Below are 16,068 nucleotides of genomic sequence, written 5' to 3'. Positions count from 1 at the left end.
CATTTCATTGTTAGCAAAACTACATACGGGAAGTAGAGCTTGTTATTTTCTCTCCGAATGCCTTATAATCTGAGTGAAGTTGACTTATCCTACTTTCTGTTACACCCTCAGGGAAATGGAAAAGAAAAAGTTTGTGGATAACAGATACAACTGAAATATTGAAATATACATACCGTGTTTCTCGAGAATAATCCCTCTCTTTGTCATAAGCACGATCCAAGTCTTTATCCTTATCTCGACTGCGATCTTTGTCACGGGAATCCTCTCTGTCCCAGACCCTAGAGCGTTCATGAGCCCTGTCACGAGAACGGTCCCTTTCCCTCAATTTTTCTCTGTCTCTTTCCCTATCCCGTTCTCGATCCCTGTCTTTATCTCTGTGTCGGTCTTTTTCTTTATCCCGATCTCTTTCTCTTTCCCTCTCTTTTTCTCTCTCCCGTTTCTGACGTTCCTTTTCTCTTCTGAGCTCTGCAGCAAAATCGTCAGGTGAGCTTCGACGAACAGGGCTGCAACAAGTAAAAACAGCAGTCACTGTTTGAACACACAGATGGAAGCATGATTTCAATGTGAGACAAAAACAGCATACAAAGTAAGCCTTTCACTGCTATAGATGAGCTCTTTGCATTCTTTGCTGAGGTGGCCTTTGTTACGGCTGTACTGCTTGTCAAATGCTGGTGTTTCTGCTGAGAGATGGCATTCTGGCTGATATGAAATATTTATCCGATTTTTCAAAAACTATTTGGAAAAAAAAAAAGAAATATTTTTGCACATCTTACAATCTGATATCTTCACTCAATAAAGAGCTGAATTTCTTTTCATTATCCATCATTCTTACTGCACTGCATCAAATTAAGTATAACGATGCAGCAAATTTTAAAGAGTTCACAAAGGTAAAAATGCAATGCACAAGCTTTGTGTATTGTTGATTTGAGCTCATAAATTTCAGTAAATGAAATGTAGATAAGATACTGAAATTTTATTTAAAATTGAGAGAACAATATTATCTCTTTTCATGCTCGAGTTACTGGGTTTTATAGCTGAAGGACAGTCGCATGTGACACACCCATTCACAGCCTTGCACATTGCGAATAGTGTGGCCATAAAAATTGTCATATCTCATGAATAGTTCAAGATACTGAAACGAGGATTTCTGCAAATGATAGCACATAATGAGGCATAAATACTCAAAACTTTTTTTATTTGCCAAGACATGGAAATAACTCATCTGCAGCAGTGAGAGGTCGACAGCTTATGATACATTCAATGTTCATAGCACTATAGGGAAATCCAAGCGGCAGGCATATACATGTCTGAAACACCTGGGGAACGGCGTAGAAGGACTAGTATACATGTTCACAACAGTGTAAGGGTTAATGAAAACTGATTATCCCCACCCTCAATAACACTACAGAGGCAGGTGAGAGAATCAACCAATATAATAATCTATTTAACATGCAAATATAGTGTCAAAGAAAAAATTAAGAGCGCATGAAAGTCCTGCAAAATAAGAAGTATTGGCTGACTGAGTTATTTATGGTCATCATAAGCTCTCAATGAGTCAAGTAAATATCAAATGAACAAAATTACTGTCAAGGTAATTAGTATCATAATAAATTACTCTATTTCTAACACTATTATGACTAGTCTCAGCTAGGATGATCACAATATCATGCAGCTCGGTTACCTGGCTTTGAATAACAAAATTTATCATTAGAACATCATTATACCTCTGGTTCCAGCCCATCATACCACTGAATAATGAATTCATGGCATTAACAGAGGTAAAAGTTGTGGCTAAACAGTTACACATCAGTTAGATTGTGGTCTGTTGCACTTAACTGTTCATAACTGATTGCCCTACAGAACCAAACAAGTTACAGAATGTGAAAGACATCAGTCATGATGCCTTTGCAAGAACTATTTGGAAATCTAGTGACACAAAATGGGTAAAAATGGACATCGAGTGAGGCAATCGAATACCATAAAAACACACACAAACCTGCAGGGTAACACAAAATGTGGGCACTGCCAAAATAAGACCTATCTGCACTATGGAACTTCAACACTGTTAGGGTAAAACTGACACCAAGATTTTTGGTTTCTGTACATGGGTTAAACATTTGTTTTCTTGGAACTAGCACGCTTCTATGTTGCAATACATAATTAGTAGCAAAAGGAAAATTTTACATATATGAGAAAGTGAAAAACAGTATAATCTGTGAGTTTTAGTGACATACCATAAATTGGCAATTTTTAGTAAATGCCACACAATTTAGCATTTTTCCCACTCCCATACAAAAATGTTATAAAACTGAGGGGGCAGTTTCCTACACTGAACAAATATTGAAATAAATATTCTCAGCAGTCTGTGTTACTGCAAGAAAAAGGTAACATGATGTCGCATGTCTGTGTTGTGAGAGGCTGACTGAAGCAAAGTGAGCAGCATGATATTGATTTGTGTGTTAATGAACGTAAAAACAAAATTTCATGATTTTCTTATTTCTACTTGTGTACTACAAAAATATGTTGTTTAATTGATCCACCACATTACAGATCTTCCCAAAACTCATCATTTTTGGTATTATTTGTGACATAAAAATATCAAAAATTCTGAAGTCACCAGATAAAACATTATTTGTATAACCAGTTAAAAGTAAAGACTGCATCATTATTGCAGGAAAATGAATTTCTTCAACCAGTAACTTTTGAGTAATATGAAGGTATGAATACTTCAGGCAGTGGTGAAGGAAACACTGAAAGACTCTAGGTTGTACGAGAGCTGTTCAAACAGTACCCAAGTTTTATTCATAAAATCAATCTTTATTCGGATACAATTGTTCGACACTAGTCATGTTCGATGTAATCCCCTTCACCTCTCCCAACGCTGCTGCTACTGCTGGAACCATTGTTAGAAACTGTCTTCCGGTATGGTGCACAGTTGCCCTGCCAAATTCTGCATAATGTCTTCCCTGTTCTGAAATCTGGTCCCTTTCAAAGTTTTTTTTCCAGTTTAGGGAAAAGCCATAACTCACTTGGTGCTGGGTCAGAGGGATAGGGAGGCTAATAAACAAGTTACAAAAAACTCCAAATTAATTGAGGATGATAAGTGAGTGCGTTATTGTGGTGACAGTGCCAAATGCCTACTGTCCCAAAGTCCAGACGTTTACATCTCACTGCTTCACAAAGTTGACACAGAACCTCTTGGTAGTAGTCCTTACTGACATGATTAGCTTCTGGGACGTGCATGTGTTGGACAACACCACTGGAATCAAAAAAGATTGTCAACATGACTTTCACATTGCTGTGATCTTGCCTCAATTTTTTGGGTCTTGGGGATGATGGATGCATCCTCTGTGATGACTGGAATATTGTTTCTCAGTCATACTGATAAAACCAGGACTCATCATCAATGATCACTGTGTTAAGAAAGTTGGGATTACTGTTCACAGTATCCAGCACATCCTGTGTGTTCTGCAAACAAAGTTGCTTCGGCTTAGTTGTCAGAAACTTTGGCACAAATTTTGACGAGATATTCCTGAGGTCCCAAGGTTTCATTAAAACAGAATGAATGGTACCAGTACTAATTGTAACTTCATCTCCAAGTTTTCTGATCATGATTCATCTGCCCTGCATCACCAGCGTCCTTATGTGATCAATAACAACAAGCCTTATTTGTGGATGTTGAGGGTATACCTGAATGTAATTCAATCTTCACTAATGAGTGACCATTCTTGAAGTGGTTGTACCACTGAATCTTTTATATAATTTCAACTTGACAACTGCCAAGCTTAAAATAAAATTTGGGATTATAACATTGTTCCACTTTTTCTGTCATTTTACTCGCAACACAAAAACTGATGACTATCAGTTACATGTGTTCATTTGTCAAAATCAGGCACGCGCACTATGTATGCCTACAAACATAAGTGTGTGCCCGCCCTGATACCATTGTTGGTTTCAGCAATAAAAGATAAAGTCGGATACTGTTTGAACAGCCCTCGTATCCTAAAATTAAGCCAACAATGTTTAGGCCAAAGATCGGTGTATTAAACGTGTTCAGAATCCTAGGTTCCTGTTTCTAGCATGGTAAAACAAAATGTGGGCAATGCCAAAATTAGACGTATTTACTCTATGGGACTTCGACACTGTAAGGGCAAAATTTGCAAATAGATTTTTGGCTTCTGCACATGGGTTAAACAACTCTTTTCCTGGCACCAGCAAACTTTCATACTACAGGGTGTATACAGGGACAAGGAAAAAAAATTCCCGGATTATTCCCGGATTTCTCCCGGATATCCCGTTTAAAAAATATGCTTTTTCCCGGGCGACCTACTGTCACTTAGCACAGAAAAAGTTCCCTCGGAACTGTAAAACTTATCAATCCTTCGAATGGTTAACGTTTTATATAATCGCGTAGAACTTCCTGGAAAAAAAAGAAAAGCCGGAGCAGAGAAGTTTTGGAAAGACCTTTGATTTGCAGCAACATATACGCTGCATATTTTCGTATTACGAAAGTATAAATTCGAATTGCACCAAACACAGCTTGTTAGTTTCCGGAGCGTTGCAACCGAGGTTGTGAAGTCCTTTTGTAAGTGAGTCATATCTCAAGCCACGAGATCTCGCCAGCCGATGACAGCAGCTATTCAGAGCATAGGGCACGTGTTATAGTCAGCCACTAGCAAGATTACTGGTTACATAGCGCGAACACACAAGAGGAAAAGTTAACGGTTTACATTAACGTACACAGTACCGTATATCTACAAGAAAAGCTAAGCTTTCACGTGTAATATTGGTCTTTTTTTGGTGTGATATACTTTAAGATACATCACACAAATGTGCCAGAAAATTTAAAATTGTGACATAAATGCCTCGGCTCGAAATTCTTGAAGTGGCTGGTCCTCAAACTGTTCAGTTTCGAACGCTCTGTGATTTAGATATCCATCCCACTTTCACACACGTAACATAATTCATCTTGCGTAAAAAGAAATTTACTTTGAAAGTAACGCTTTTCTAACCAACGTTCGCAATACTGTTAGTTATAGGTTCGATTTACCAGTTGCCAGAGAGCGCCAAAAACGAATTATTGTGCGTGTGCAACTGCAGTGGTGTAGGAAGCCCGCATGTTCGTGTGTATAAAGCACTAAGAGAGCTTACACTACACCATAAAAGAAACAGGGCATCAGAGGATACTCCAAAAGGCATCAAAATTTCGTGAATCATACTAAAATGCATAATTCGGCTTGAAGTGCACATTGGCTTTTTCCAGATTCACAATGAAGTAGGTCCCATCTGATATTAAGCTTTTCAGTGTGGTTTTTGGGATGTAAATTTTCTTGGAGTACCAGTACTCTACGATCTCATGTTTGGTTCTTTATTATGGCATAATGCCATACATGGCAGAAGATGATAACGTGCACTTGAAATTCACCGAACAGTTGGAAGTACCCAAAATTGTTAAATGAAACACTTCGTTTCAAATAAAATGATTGTCTCAGCGGAATTTCTTTAGCAAACTTGCAAAAATAACTTCATTCTTCTGCAAGGCGATTAATGCTTGACTGCTACTAACTTGGAAAGAAAATAAAATCAGAAACTGAAATTAATAATATATTTTTGCCCTCTGTAATTATGTGAATGCATTTTAATTCACTTGATAGCTCCCGGCCACAGAAATCCGTTTTGTTTTCATTTGACGTGGGAGCTGTACACGAAGAGAAGCAGCGAAATCACTTAACGTAAACACGGGTCACGTGGAGACTAACCCCCTCCCCACTACAACTCAGACAACTCTGTGCAAGCGCGAATCTGGCAGCTAGGGCGCGCGAGAAAAATTTTTCTCGTTTGCATCTGGCTGCTTGCTGCTACTACCGATGCAGCTAACAGCCAAACTTCAAGAAGTGGGAAGTGAGAGAAGGTACTGCTTATACGCGAGTCAAATGCGCATGCGCAACAGACCGCTAGCAACTGGTCAAACGAACCTAATGTGAACAGTTGTGACGTCATGCTCATAGCAAGCAGTTTATTGTTACGAAGAATTACAGTCTGCGCCCTACGGCCTTTAACATATTTTTGCTATCTGTAGACGCTTGTGCGTGCACGGTGTTTTGTTGTCGTAAAATGCACATTTCCTTTGCCACTACAGTTTTATTTTTTTTCCCTCTCGTTTATATTTTATTGCTGCAGTATCATTCTCCAGTAGCAGGATACAATAACATTCTTTGCTAGAGAATCAATTCTGCAGTCAAAACTACAAAAATGTAACTGAAAGCTAAAACAATGAAAAATTCCTGGAATTCCGAAAAATTCCCGGGTTTTTCCCGGTTTTCTCCCGGATGAAAAAATTCCCGGGTTTTTCCCGGAATTCCCGGGTCGTATACACCCTGTACTACAATACATTATTAGTACTGACAGGAAAATTTCACATTAATGATAAAGTGAAAAATAACCCACCTATCACTTTTTTTTCACATGGGGCCAACAGTCTTCTCACTCGCCACCATATGATATGGCCCAGCACTGGCTCAGTGCAGGGCAACAAGCAAGTGGCCTTGCCATGCACCTCAGGAAACATGGATCCTACACAGCTTTGTCACAACGTAATGGCACTAATGAGCCCGACAAACATTGGAATGCACTTAGAATTAGAATTTCTTTCAGTTATCAATTTTCCATATTTTCTATGACTGATTTAGCAAGAATCACCACAACAACTGGGTATGCTCATGTATAATGAAAATTAAAGTGATAATCTAATATTTAGTGTTATAGAAAGTAATTGATTTAGCTGTGGAACTATGAATTTTATAAGCACATGTGGCACCTCACTCCAGCAGTCTCATCTTGGACTTTACTACTGCGGATTTATCAACACCACAACATTTGGCTCGCTGTCATCCGGACTTTGACTACGCTTGGAACTGGACTATTCAGAGATTTTTACTACTCAGCACTCCAGAAACCAGATTCACCCATACACTTTGCTGATCTCTGTCTCAGTGGCAGCAATCGCCCTATCACTTAAGTGTGTAGCAATACACCTTGTGGAGTACTCACCACTCATGGATACAACAGAACCATTATTATACTTTGACTGGAATTGTGTAGTAAAAAACAAGGAAGGTCAAATAAAGATGGCTGCATCATGTAAACAAGCCTCAATCCACGTTATATGAACAACTTTTGCACTTTCCACTGTATTTTGATGGCTTACAATTATAACATAATCAAATAATTTGTACCTGAATTTAAAATAGTATTCCCAAACATATTAAATGTAAAGTATAGCTACAATTCATCATCACTACTTTCAAAAGTATATTAAGACAAGCAGAAATTGTTAAATACTTACGTTTCCCTGCCATTTTTTGTTCTATGTACATGTGTTCTTTCTCGATGGCGCGTAGGACTCCTCTCACGGCTGTACGAGCTTCTCCTTTCTCTGCTATTTCTGTGATGTTTTTCTCTGCTATTTCGCCTCTCAGAACTGTAAGCTCTTCTCCTATCTCTTTCCCTTTCTTTGCTTCTGGCTCTATCTGGTGATTGCCGCCTCTCTCTTGGTGGAGGTGCATCCGTCCTCCTGAGCCTTGAAAATCGTTCTGCTTCCCCAAAAGACACTTCATCATCAGGGATATGTCTTGCCTCTTTGCTTGACTGCAGTGGTGGTAGTGATTGCTTCAGTGGCCGTGAGGGTGATACTACAGGAGGAAATCTTTCTAACATCTTTTTTTCAAGTTTTTGCTGCAACAAAAATAATGTTATGTGGAATAACACATCAAGTACTGAATATAGCTAGTAGAAACATTTGAGCCAATTATGGCACAGCCTATTGCTCAATTATGATGGTGTATAAAAAATAGTGTAAACTATTTGCCATTTTACAGGAAATATTGGTATGACTTTTTAAACCGAAGAAGCAGAAAAAATATTGGGAAAGACAAGGACATAAATCAGTGGGAAAATATATGAAAATAATTATACAAAGGTGGAGTTGGTTTGTTGACTTTACCAGAAAAAATGTCATTCCTTATGTAAGGAACCATAGCATGTTTTTAATAAAATGTAAATACATTATCCTCTGATCTCTGACATATACCATTACAGCAAGTACACAAAAACTTATGTCCTAGCTATCAGAACACTGTCTTACTTGAATGACAGTTGTGTCTTGGAAGAAAATAGCTCTTTTACAAGAGGAGAGAAACTTCGTGAAGAAGAATATGCAGCTGTTGATAATCTCACAATATAGGATCTGCCTAAACATACTGGAATTATTCTGCAATAAACACTTTTAGTAAAATCAGGTTTGAATGCAATTAATAGTTTTCAAAGTATGTACTTTAAAAGTCTATACATTGTGTCTGGCATTAATGTCACTTTCCATCACAGCACTGGAAGCAGACACAGTGTTCAAGGTCCTCGTAGTAGCAACATGGATTATTTTATGGTTTTCTTTTCGGGTCTGATTTTATGTTGGGTAACCACCTTTTTACTACATGGTGTGGTATCCTTAGGTATTATGTTTTTATTGTGCCTATTTGTGTGTGTGTGTGTGTGTGTGTGTGTGTGTGTGTGTGTGTGTGTGAAAGATAGAGGGAGGGAGGGGGGAGGGCAGGAGGGGGAGAGGGGGAGAGAGGGGGAGGGGGAGAGGGGGGGAGGAGGAGGGGGGGAGAGCGGGGGAGAGGGAGGGGGGAAAGGGAGGGGGAGAGTGGGGGAGGGAGGGAGGGAGGGAGGGAGGGGGAGAGGGAGAGAGGAGGGAGGGGGAGAGGGAGAGAGAGGGGGTGGTAGGTTTGAAGATTTTTCATTATTATTATTATTATTATTATTATTAATCTTATTTAATTTTGTGTGTGTGTGTGTGTGTGTGTGTGTGTGTGTGTTATGTGTATTTGTGTGCAGGGTAATGGAGGAGGTGGGGGGGGGGGGGGGTTCTATAGGTTGGTATTATCTAATAATTCTTTGAGGACAGAGAACAGAGTTCCACTGCAGAGAACTGTGTATTCATTTATTACTTGTTTTTCTTCAACTACAGCTTTTTGTATTTGATAGTTTTCTTCTCAATTATTAGTTTTTGTAGGGGGCTGTTGCTGCATTTGAGAGTTTTCAAGTCAGTATTGATGTATGTTGGGCTATGTTTCTTGTCCATAAGACATTCATAAAATGTGGAATGACAGCTGTTACTTTTTAATGCTCTTCTGTGTTCTGTGTATCTGGTATTAAAGTTTCTGCTTGTCTGTCCTATGTAAACTGATTTGCAGTCCTGACATGTTAGTTGGTAAATACCAGATGTGTTGTTGTGTTTGTCCGTGCTTGTGTTGGTTGCCTTAGTTTTATCTGTGTTGAGTTGTCTGTCCTGTAGGCTATTTTTAGCCCTTGTCTTTTGAGTATTTTGCCTATTCTGTGGGCTTTTTGTTGTTTTAGGTGATAGTGAACCACTTGTTTGCTGTTGTGGGTGTTTCTTGTTCATGTGTGCTCATGAGTGTGTTATGTGTGTTTGTAAGTTGATGAGAAGGCTTCTGTTTCTTGAGTGTCCTTTTTAAGTTTTTGGTTCAGTTTATCCATAGTGTTTGTATCATATCCATCCTCTACAGCTATTTGCCTGCCTGTAATTCACTGTTACAGTTGTTTTCAGTGAGTTGAGTGTTGTTCAGTCTGTGGACACCAACTAGTTTGTGCGCAATTGGATGATTAGAATGTTTTTGAATGGCTGTGCTAGTGGTGGTCACTTTCCTGAATATGGAAAATTGGTGTTGGCTGTTGTATCTCTATATTGTGAGGGCAAGAAAATGTAACATTTTGTCATTTTCAGTTTCTACGGTGAATTTTATTTTTGGGTAGACTTTGTTTATATCATTGTGGAGTTGTTGGATGTGACTGAGTGTTTAATCTAGAAGGCATATCATGTCATCTACATAATGATACCAATATATTACCCAGTATTGTTTGGCTCTTACTACCATTTCAAATTTTTTATTTTCAATGTGATTGAGAAAAATGTTGGCTAGGAAACTATTGACTGGTGACCCCATTGGATCCCGTCTTCTTGTGGGTAGAACTCATTGTCAAATGAGAAACAGTTTTGCTCTGTGATTCATTTTAGAATGCTAGCTATTTCTTTTATGTGGGGTTAGGGAATTTCTGCTTGTTGTTCTAATTGTTGGCTAATGATGTTGATGGTTTCTGTGGTGGGGATCTTGGTGTACATGGATGTGACGTCAAATGATTCGAGTATGGTTGTTGTGGGTATGTTGATGTCTTAGATTTTTTGTATCAGCCCTTTGATGTTGTGTATGCTTCTGTTATTTGTGTGTATGTAATGTTTCTGTAAGTATGTGTACATTTCTCTGGGTAAGTGATATGTGGGTGCACTTCTGAAATTGGCAACGGAATGTATCAGAATGCCTCCTTGTGGAGCTTTAGTAAGCTGTTCAGTGTGGGTGCTTGGGGAGTCTTTCTTTCTTTTCTTTCTTTTTTTCTTTCAGCCATTTTGCTTTCTGTTTTGTGAATAGACATGAGAGTTTTTGTTTTTAGAATTGTTTGTGTGTTTTTCTGGTATCTTTGTGTTGGGTTGCTGGTTAGCTTTGTTATGTTGTCTTCCAGAAATTTTAAGGTTCTATCCTTGTATTCATCCTGCTTTATTATTATCAGGTGCTGCTCTTGTTTGATCTCGTAATGAGTGCCACTTTGTTTTTAAGTTTGTTCTTTATTTTTTTGGAGGTTTTTTCTTCTTCAGTTTTTGTTCCTGTCAATATGTTGTTTTTGTTTTCCTTTATTATGTATCTTATTTCTTCTACAACTAATTCTCTTGTCAGACCTGCAGTGAAGTTTGCGTTACTGTTTCTTTCTTCTTGTTTTCTGACATACTCACTTTACCTGATAAGATTCTCCATTGTCTTGTGTGTAATGTGTGTGTTGACATTGTATTTTGTGCCTTTTTTTAGAAAATTAATTTCTTGGTTGGTTAGTTGTATGTCAGTAAGGTTGACCAGACCTTTGTAGAATGTGTGATTTGTTTGTTTTTTATTTTTATGTATAATGACTTAATTTTGTTTTAAAAGTGTGTTTAGTTTTTGTTGCTGTTTATTCCATTTTATTTTTATTTGTTTTTCTGTATTTTGTTTGACTGTATTCATGATATCATTAAATATTTCAGAGACTTTGGTGTGATTTCCTAGTTCCAGGTGAATTCTGAATAGTTCAACATTGAGTTCCTGCTTGTTTTTAAGTATCTAATTTCTTGCTTCAGTTTCGGCTTTGAAACAATAGTAAGATCCAAACAATACCAGATAATGTATTGGTATCATTACGTAGATGACATCATATGCCTTCTAGATTAAGCACCCAGTCACATCCAACAATTCCACAGTGATATAAACAAAGTCCACCCAAAAATAAAATTCACCATAGAAACTGAAAATGACAAAATGTTAATTTTCCTTGACCTCGCAACCTACAGACACAACAATCACCACCAATTCTCCATATTCTGGAAAGAGACCACCACCAGCACAGCCATTCACAAACATTTTTATCATCCAATTGCGCACAAACTAGCCGGTTTCCAATATATGCTGCACAAACTTAACAACACTCCACTCGCTGAAAACAACAATAACAGTGAATTACAGACAATCAGACAAATAGCTGTAGAGAATGGATATGATACAAACACTATGGATAAACTGAACCAAAAAATTAAACAGGACACCCAACACACAAAAACAAAAGCCTTCTCATCAACTAACAAAAACACACAACACACTCATGAGCACACATGAACAAGAAACACCCACTCCAACAAACAAGTGGTTCACTATCACCTACAACAACAAAGCAGCCCACAGAATACGCAACATACTCAAAAAAAAAACAAGGGCTAAAAATAGCCTACAGGACAGACAACTCCACACAGAGAAAACTAAGGACAACCAACACAAGCACAGACAAACACAACAACACATCTGGTATTTACCAACTAACATATTTGAGATGAAGAGAGAAATGTTCTATTATATACTTGTCATGATTTGCGGTGACATTGAAAAGAAAAATTACACACACTCTGCACAACTTCAAATAAAGTCAGCAAAACAGACATATGTTGATTAACTGTCAATGACTATCATTTAGCATAAGTATGAAAGACAATCATAAATTTCAAAATAAGATATTCTGAATACCTAAAGTACTGAAAAGTGAAAACATATACAACAAATCTAAACACCACCTCATACAACAGAATCACCACTGGCATAAAAATGCCAGTAAACAGTAATTCACAGACAGCTAATGCCCACCTACTACAACCCAAAAAGAATCCACGACAGAAACTTAAAAACATCAAAATGGACATACATAACATTTCTCACTCACACACACACTTACTTGAGGTTATAACCTAGGCCCAAAATTTCCTATATAGATTTTGCCTACGTTGAAAATGACATATGGCACTAGATATAGACATAAGGCTAAAATGGCTAGATAGCCACAGAACATGCGTATTGTAATATAAGGTAACATTGAATAAATTATTACTAAATTTTTAAGTTGTCTGAAACTGAGATTTCCAATAAAGTAGTAACTTCAAACTGATGATTCTGAGATACATCCCTGTTATTGTTTCTCATCCTCAGGTCACCAAAAACTACTCCTTTCTTCTACTGAACTAAAAAAATTTCTCACCATCCATGTTTTGCACTTGGGAACGTCAGCCGATCTGTCTGAAGGAAACAAGCCAATTTGAATTCCACTGACTGTACTGCGAAGTTTATACGTTGGGGCACTGAAGTCGGTTGCATTTAGACTGCGCATGTACTGGTGTACTGATTTGAAAAGATCGGCCATCTCTGGCCGATGTTGGTCATAACCCCCAATATCCTTGCCACTGTGGCTACAGCCTTATACAGAAAACTGGAGACCATTCATGCATATTCATTATATACGAATTTCTGCTCTCTTTCTTACCCTAACCACTTCCCACTATAGAATATAATTTTTTTTCTTAAAGCCAATAATTCCATGATGGCTGCCATTCACCAATTGGCAATCTCCCACAACTGAATTGATAAAACACTTTTGCCTTTAATGCTTCATTTCCATTAGTCAATCATGTTACTTTTTGAAGTTGTTTGCACTACCTTCTGTCACTTTATATCTCCACAACAACACACCTGGCTTATCACGCTTCTATTGGAAAAAAACTTTTCCTTTTCATCAATGGGAACTTCCAAGTTTTAAAACTGAGCAGCATTCCCTTCTTAATAGTTCTTTCAGCAACACGGCTCTGATTTCCTGCCATTATTGCAACTAATATTTTCTAAGGTTATTACAAATCGATGAAATACCCATGTCATTAAGTAAATTTTGAAGTGATTAGCTTCAATTACATTCTCCTGAAGAAGAAGATACCACAATTCGAAAAGTTTAATCTCTTCACATCATTAACAGGGTGTATTCGCAGACAAGGAAAAAAATTTCCCGGATTTCCCAGTTAAAAATACACTTTTTCCGTGTTATTAAGCGACAGTATATTTTATCTCGGAACTGTAAAACTTATCAATCCTTTGAATGGTTATGTTTTTATACATGGGCGTAGAATTTCCCGGCACTTTAGATAACAAAACTCACGGAAGAAAACTTCTTTTGGAAAGATTTTTGATGTGCAGCAACATGTACACTACATATTTTCCTATTACGAAAGCATAAATTCGAATTCCACCAAACATCGCATGTTACTTTCCGAACAATTGTAATTGAGACTGCGATGTGCTTTTGTAAGCCAGTCATAGCTCATGTCACGTGATCCCGCCAGCTGATGACAGCAGATATTCAGACCACAGGACACGTGATGTAGCCAGCAACATCACTGTTACGCAGCACGGATACACAAACAGGAAAAGTTAATGTTTTAAATTAATATACATAGTGTTGCTACAAGAAAAGCAACGCTTTCACATATAATATTGGTCTCTAGGGTTAATAAGCTGCAAGAGAAGCTCAGCTTTCACATATGAGGTTGATATTTTTTGCACGTGTTACACTTTAAGATATATCACACATATGGGCCACTAAAATTTTTAGCCGAGTACAGTGACTTGTCCTCAAAGTTTTCCACAAATAAATTAGCTACCACAGAGGAGAGAGAGCTTCCCATAGCACTACATCAATTTGCTCTTAATAACGACATGAATGTCTGATCTTCTGGGCTCAAAATACTTCTTAATGGCTCGTCGTCGAACGCTCTGTGATTTAAGAAATTCATCGTAACATTCTCGCACACAGTTCGACTTGTGTAAAAGGAAATTTACTATGAAAATAACACTTTTCAAACCACCATTCGCAATATTTTCCCGCGACCTGTTAGAAATAGGTTCATTTCAGTAGTTGTCAGAGAGAGCCAGATAACAGGCACCACCGCACTTTGGCAGCTGTTATGACGCAGGAAGCCCGTATGTTTGTACGTGCAAAACATTAAAAGATCTTACATTACGTCATTAAAAAAAAATCAGAGGATACTCCAAGACCATTGGCATTTCGTGAACCATACTAAAATGGCACATTTAAAGTGCATACTTAAAGAGCACATTCGTATGTCCAGATTGCCAATGAAGAAGGCCTCGACCTGATATTAAGTTTTTCAATGTGGGTTTCAGGCTGTAAATTTTCTTGGAGTACCGGTACCATATTAACTCATTTTTTATTCTTTATTATGGCATAATGCCATACATGCTACAAGATGAAAATGTGCACTTGAAGTGCACCGACCAATTGAAATTAACCGATAGTGTGGAACTAAACACTTTGTTTCAAACACATTGACTGCCTCAGCATAAAAGATTAATAAAAACCAAACTTCTTTAGCAAACCGACAAAAATAACTTCATTGTTCTACAAGGCGATTAATGCATGGCTGTCAGAAAAGTGGAAATAAAATAAAATCTGAAACTAATAACATATATTAGCATTCCGTAATTATGTGAATGTATTTTAATTCACTTGACAGCTCCCGGCCACGGAAATCCATTTTGTTTTCATTTGACGAGAGAGCAGTAAACAAAGAGGAAACAGCAAACTGACTAAATGAAACAAGGGTCACGTGGACACTACACACTTCCCCACTATAACTCAGACTGCTCTGCGCATCAGCCCCAGATCTATGATATTTCCGAACCAGGACAATACTAAGATAGTGGTGCCCCCTGCCGCCAACCCCCCCCCCCCCCCCGCCCCTCCCCCAAGCGTCTGAGAATTGACATCAAAAATCTTTAAAAATCGAATTTTCAAACGTATACAGGGTGTTACAAAAAGGTACGGCCAAACTTTCAGGAAACATTCCTCACACACAAATAAAGAAAAGATGTTATGTGGACATGTGTCCGGAAATGCTTAATTTCCATGTTAGAGCTCATTTTAGTTTCGTCAGTATGTACTGTACTTCCTCGATTCACCGCCAGTTGGCCCAATTGAAGGAAGGTAATGTTGACTTCGGTGCTTGTGTTGACATGTGACTCATTGCTCTACAGTACTAGCATCAAGCACATCAGTACGTAGCATGAACAGGTTAGTGTTCATCACGAACATGGTTTTACAGTCAGTGCAATGTTTACAAATGCGGAGTTGGCAGATGCCCATTTGATGTAAGGATTAGCACGGGGCAATAGCCGTGGCGCAGTACGTTTGTATTGAGACAGATTTCCAGAACATAGGTGTCCCGACAGGAAGACGTTCGAAGCAACTGATCGGTGTCTTAGGGAGCACGGAACATTCCAGCCTATGACTCACGACTGGGGAAGACCTAGAACAACGAGGACACCTGCAATGGACGAGGCAATTCTTCATACAGTTGACGATAACCCTAATGTCAGCGTCAGAGAAGCTGCTGCTGTACAAGGTAACGCTGACCACGTCACTGTATGGAGAGTGCTACGGGAGAACCAGTTGTTTCTGTACCATGTACAGCGTGTGCAGGCACTATCAGCAGCTGATTGGCCTCCACGGGACACTTCTGCGAATGGTTCATCCAACAGTGTGTCAATCCTCATTTCAGTGCAAATGTTCTAAATGTTCTCTTTA

The 16,068-nt window shown here is 38.3% G+C and overlaps 1 protein-coding gene across 1 annotated transcript in view; it reads right to left on the bottom strand.

Moving 5' to 3' along the window:
• The window catches only part of LOC126185019 (pre-mRNA-splicing factor 38B-like), an 80,289-nt gene that overhangs the window by 13,486 nt on the left and 50,735 nt on the right, over positions 1-16,068 (bottom strand). Inside the window, exons 7-8 of the mRNA XM_049927743.1 lie at positions 7,346-7,734; positions 174-503 (exon numbers count right to left, since the gene is read on the bottom strand). Of these exons, the coding sequence (XP_049783700.1) occupies positions 174-503; positions 7,346-7,734 (719 nt within the window). The remainder of the gene's footprint in view (positions 1-173; positions 504-7,345; positions 7,735-16,068) is intronic.

This window comes from Schistocerca cancellata, chromosome 4 (assembly GCF_023864275.1).
Source record: "Schistocerca cancellata isolate TAMUIC-IGC-003103 chromosome 4, iqSchCanc2.1, whole genome shotgun sequence".
NCBI classification, from domain to species: domain Eukaryota; kingdom Metazoa; phylum Arthropoda; class Insecta; order Orthoptera; family Acrididae; genus Schistocerca; species Schistocerca cancellata.
The sequence above is the reverse complement of the archived record's forward strand: the minus strand, read 5'-3'. Positions and strand labels throughout refer to the sequence as shown.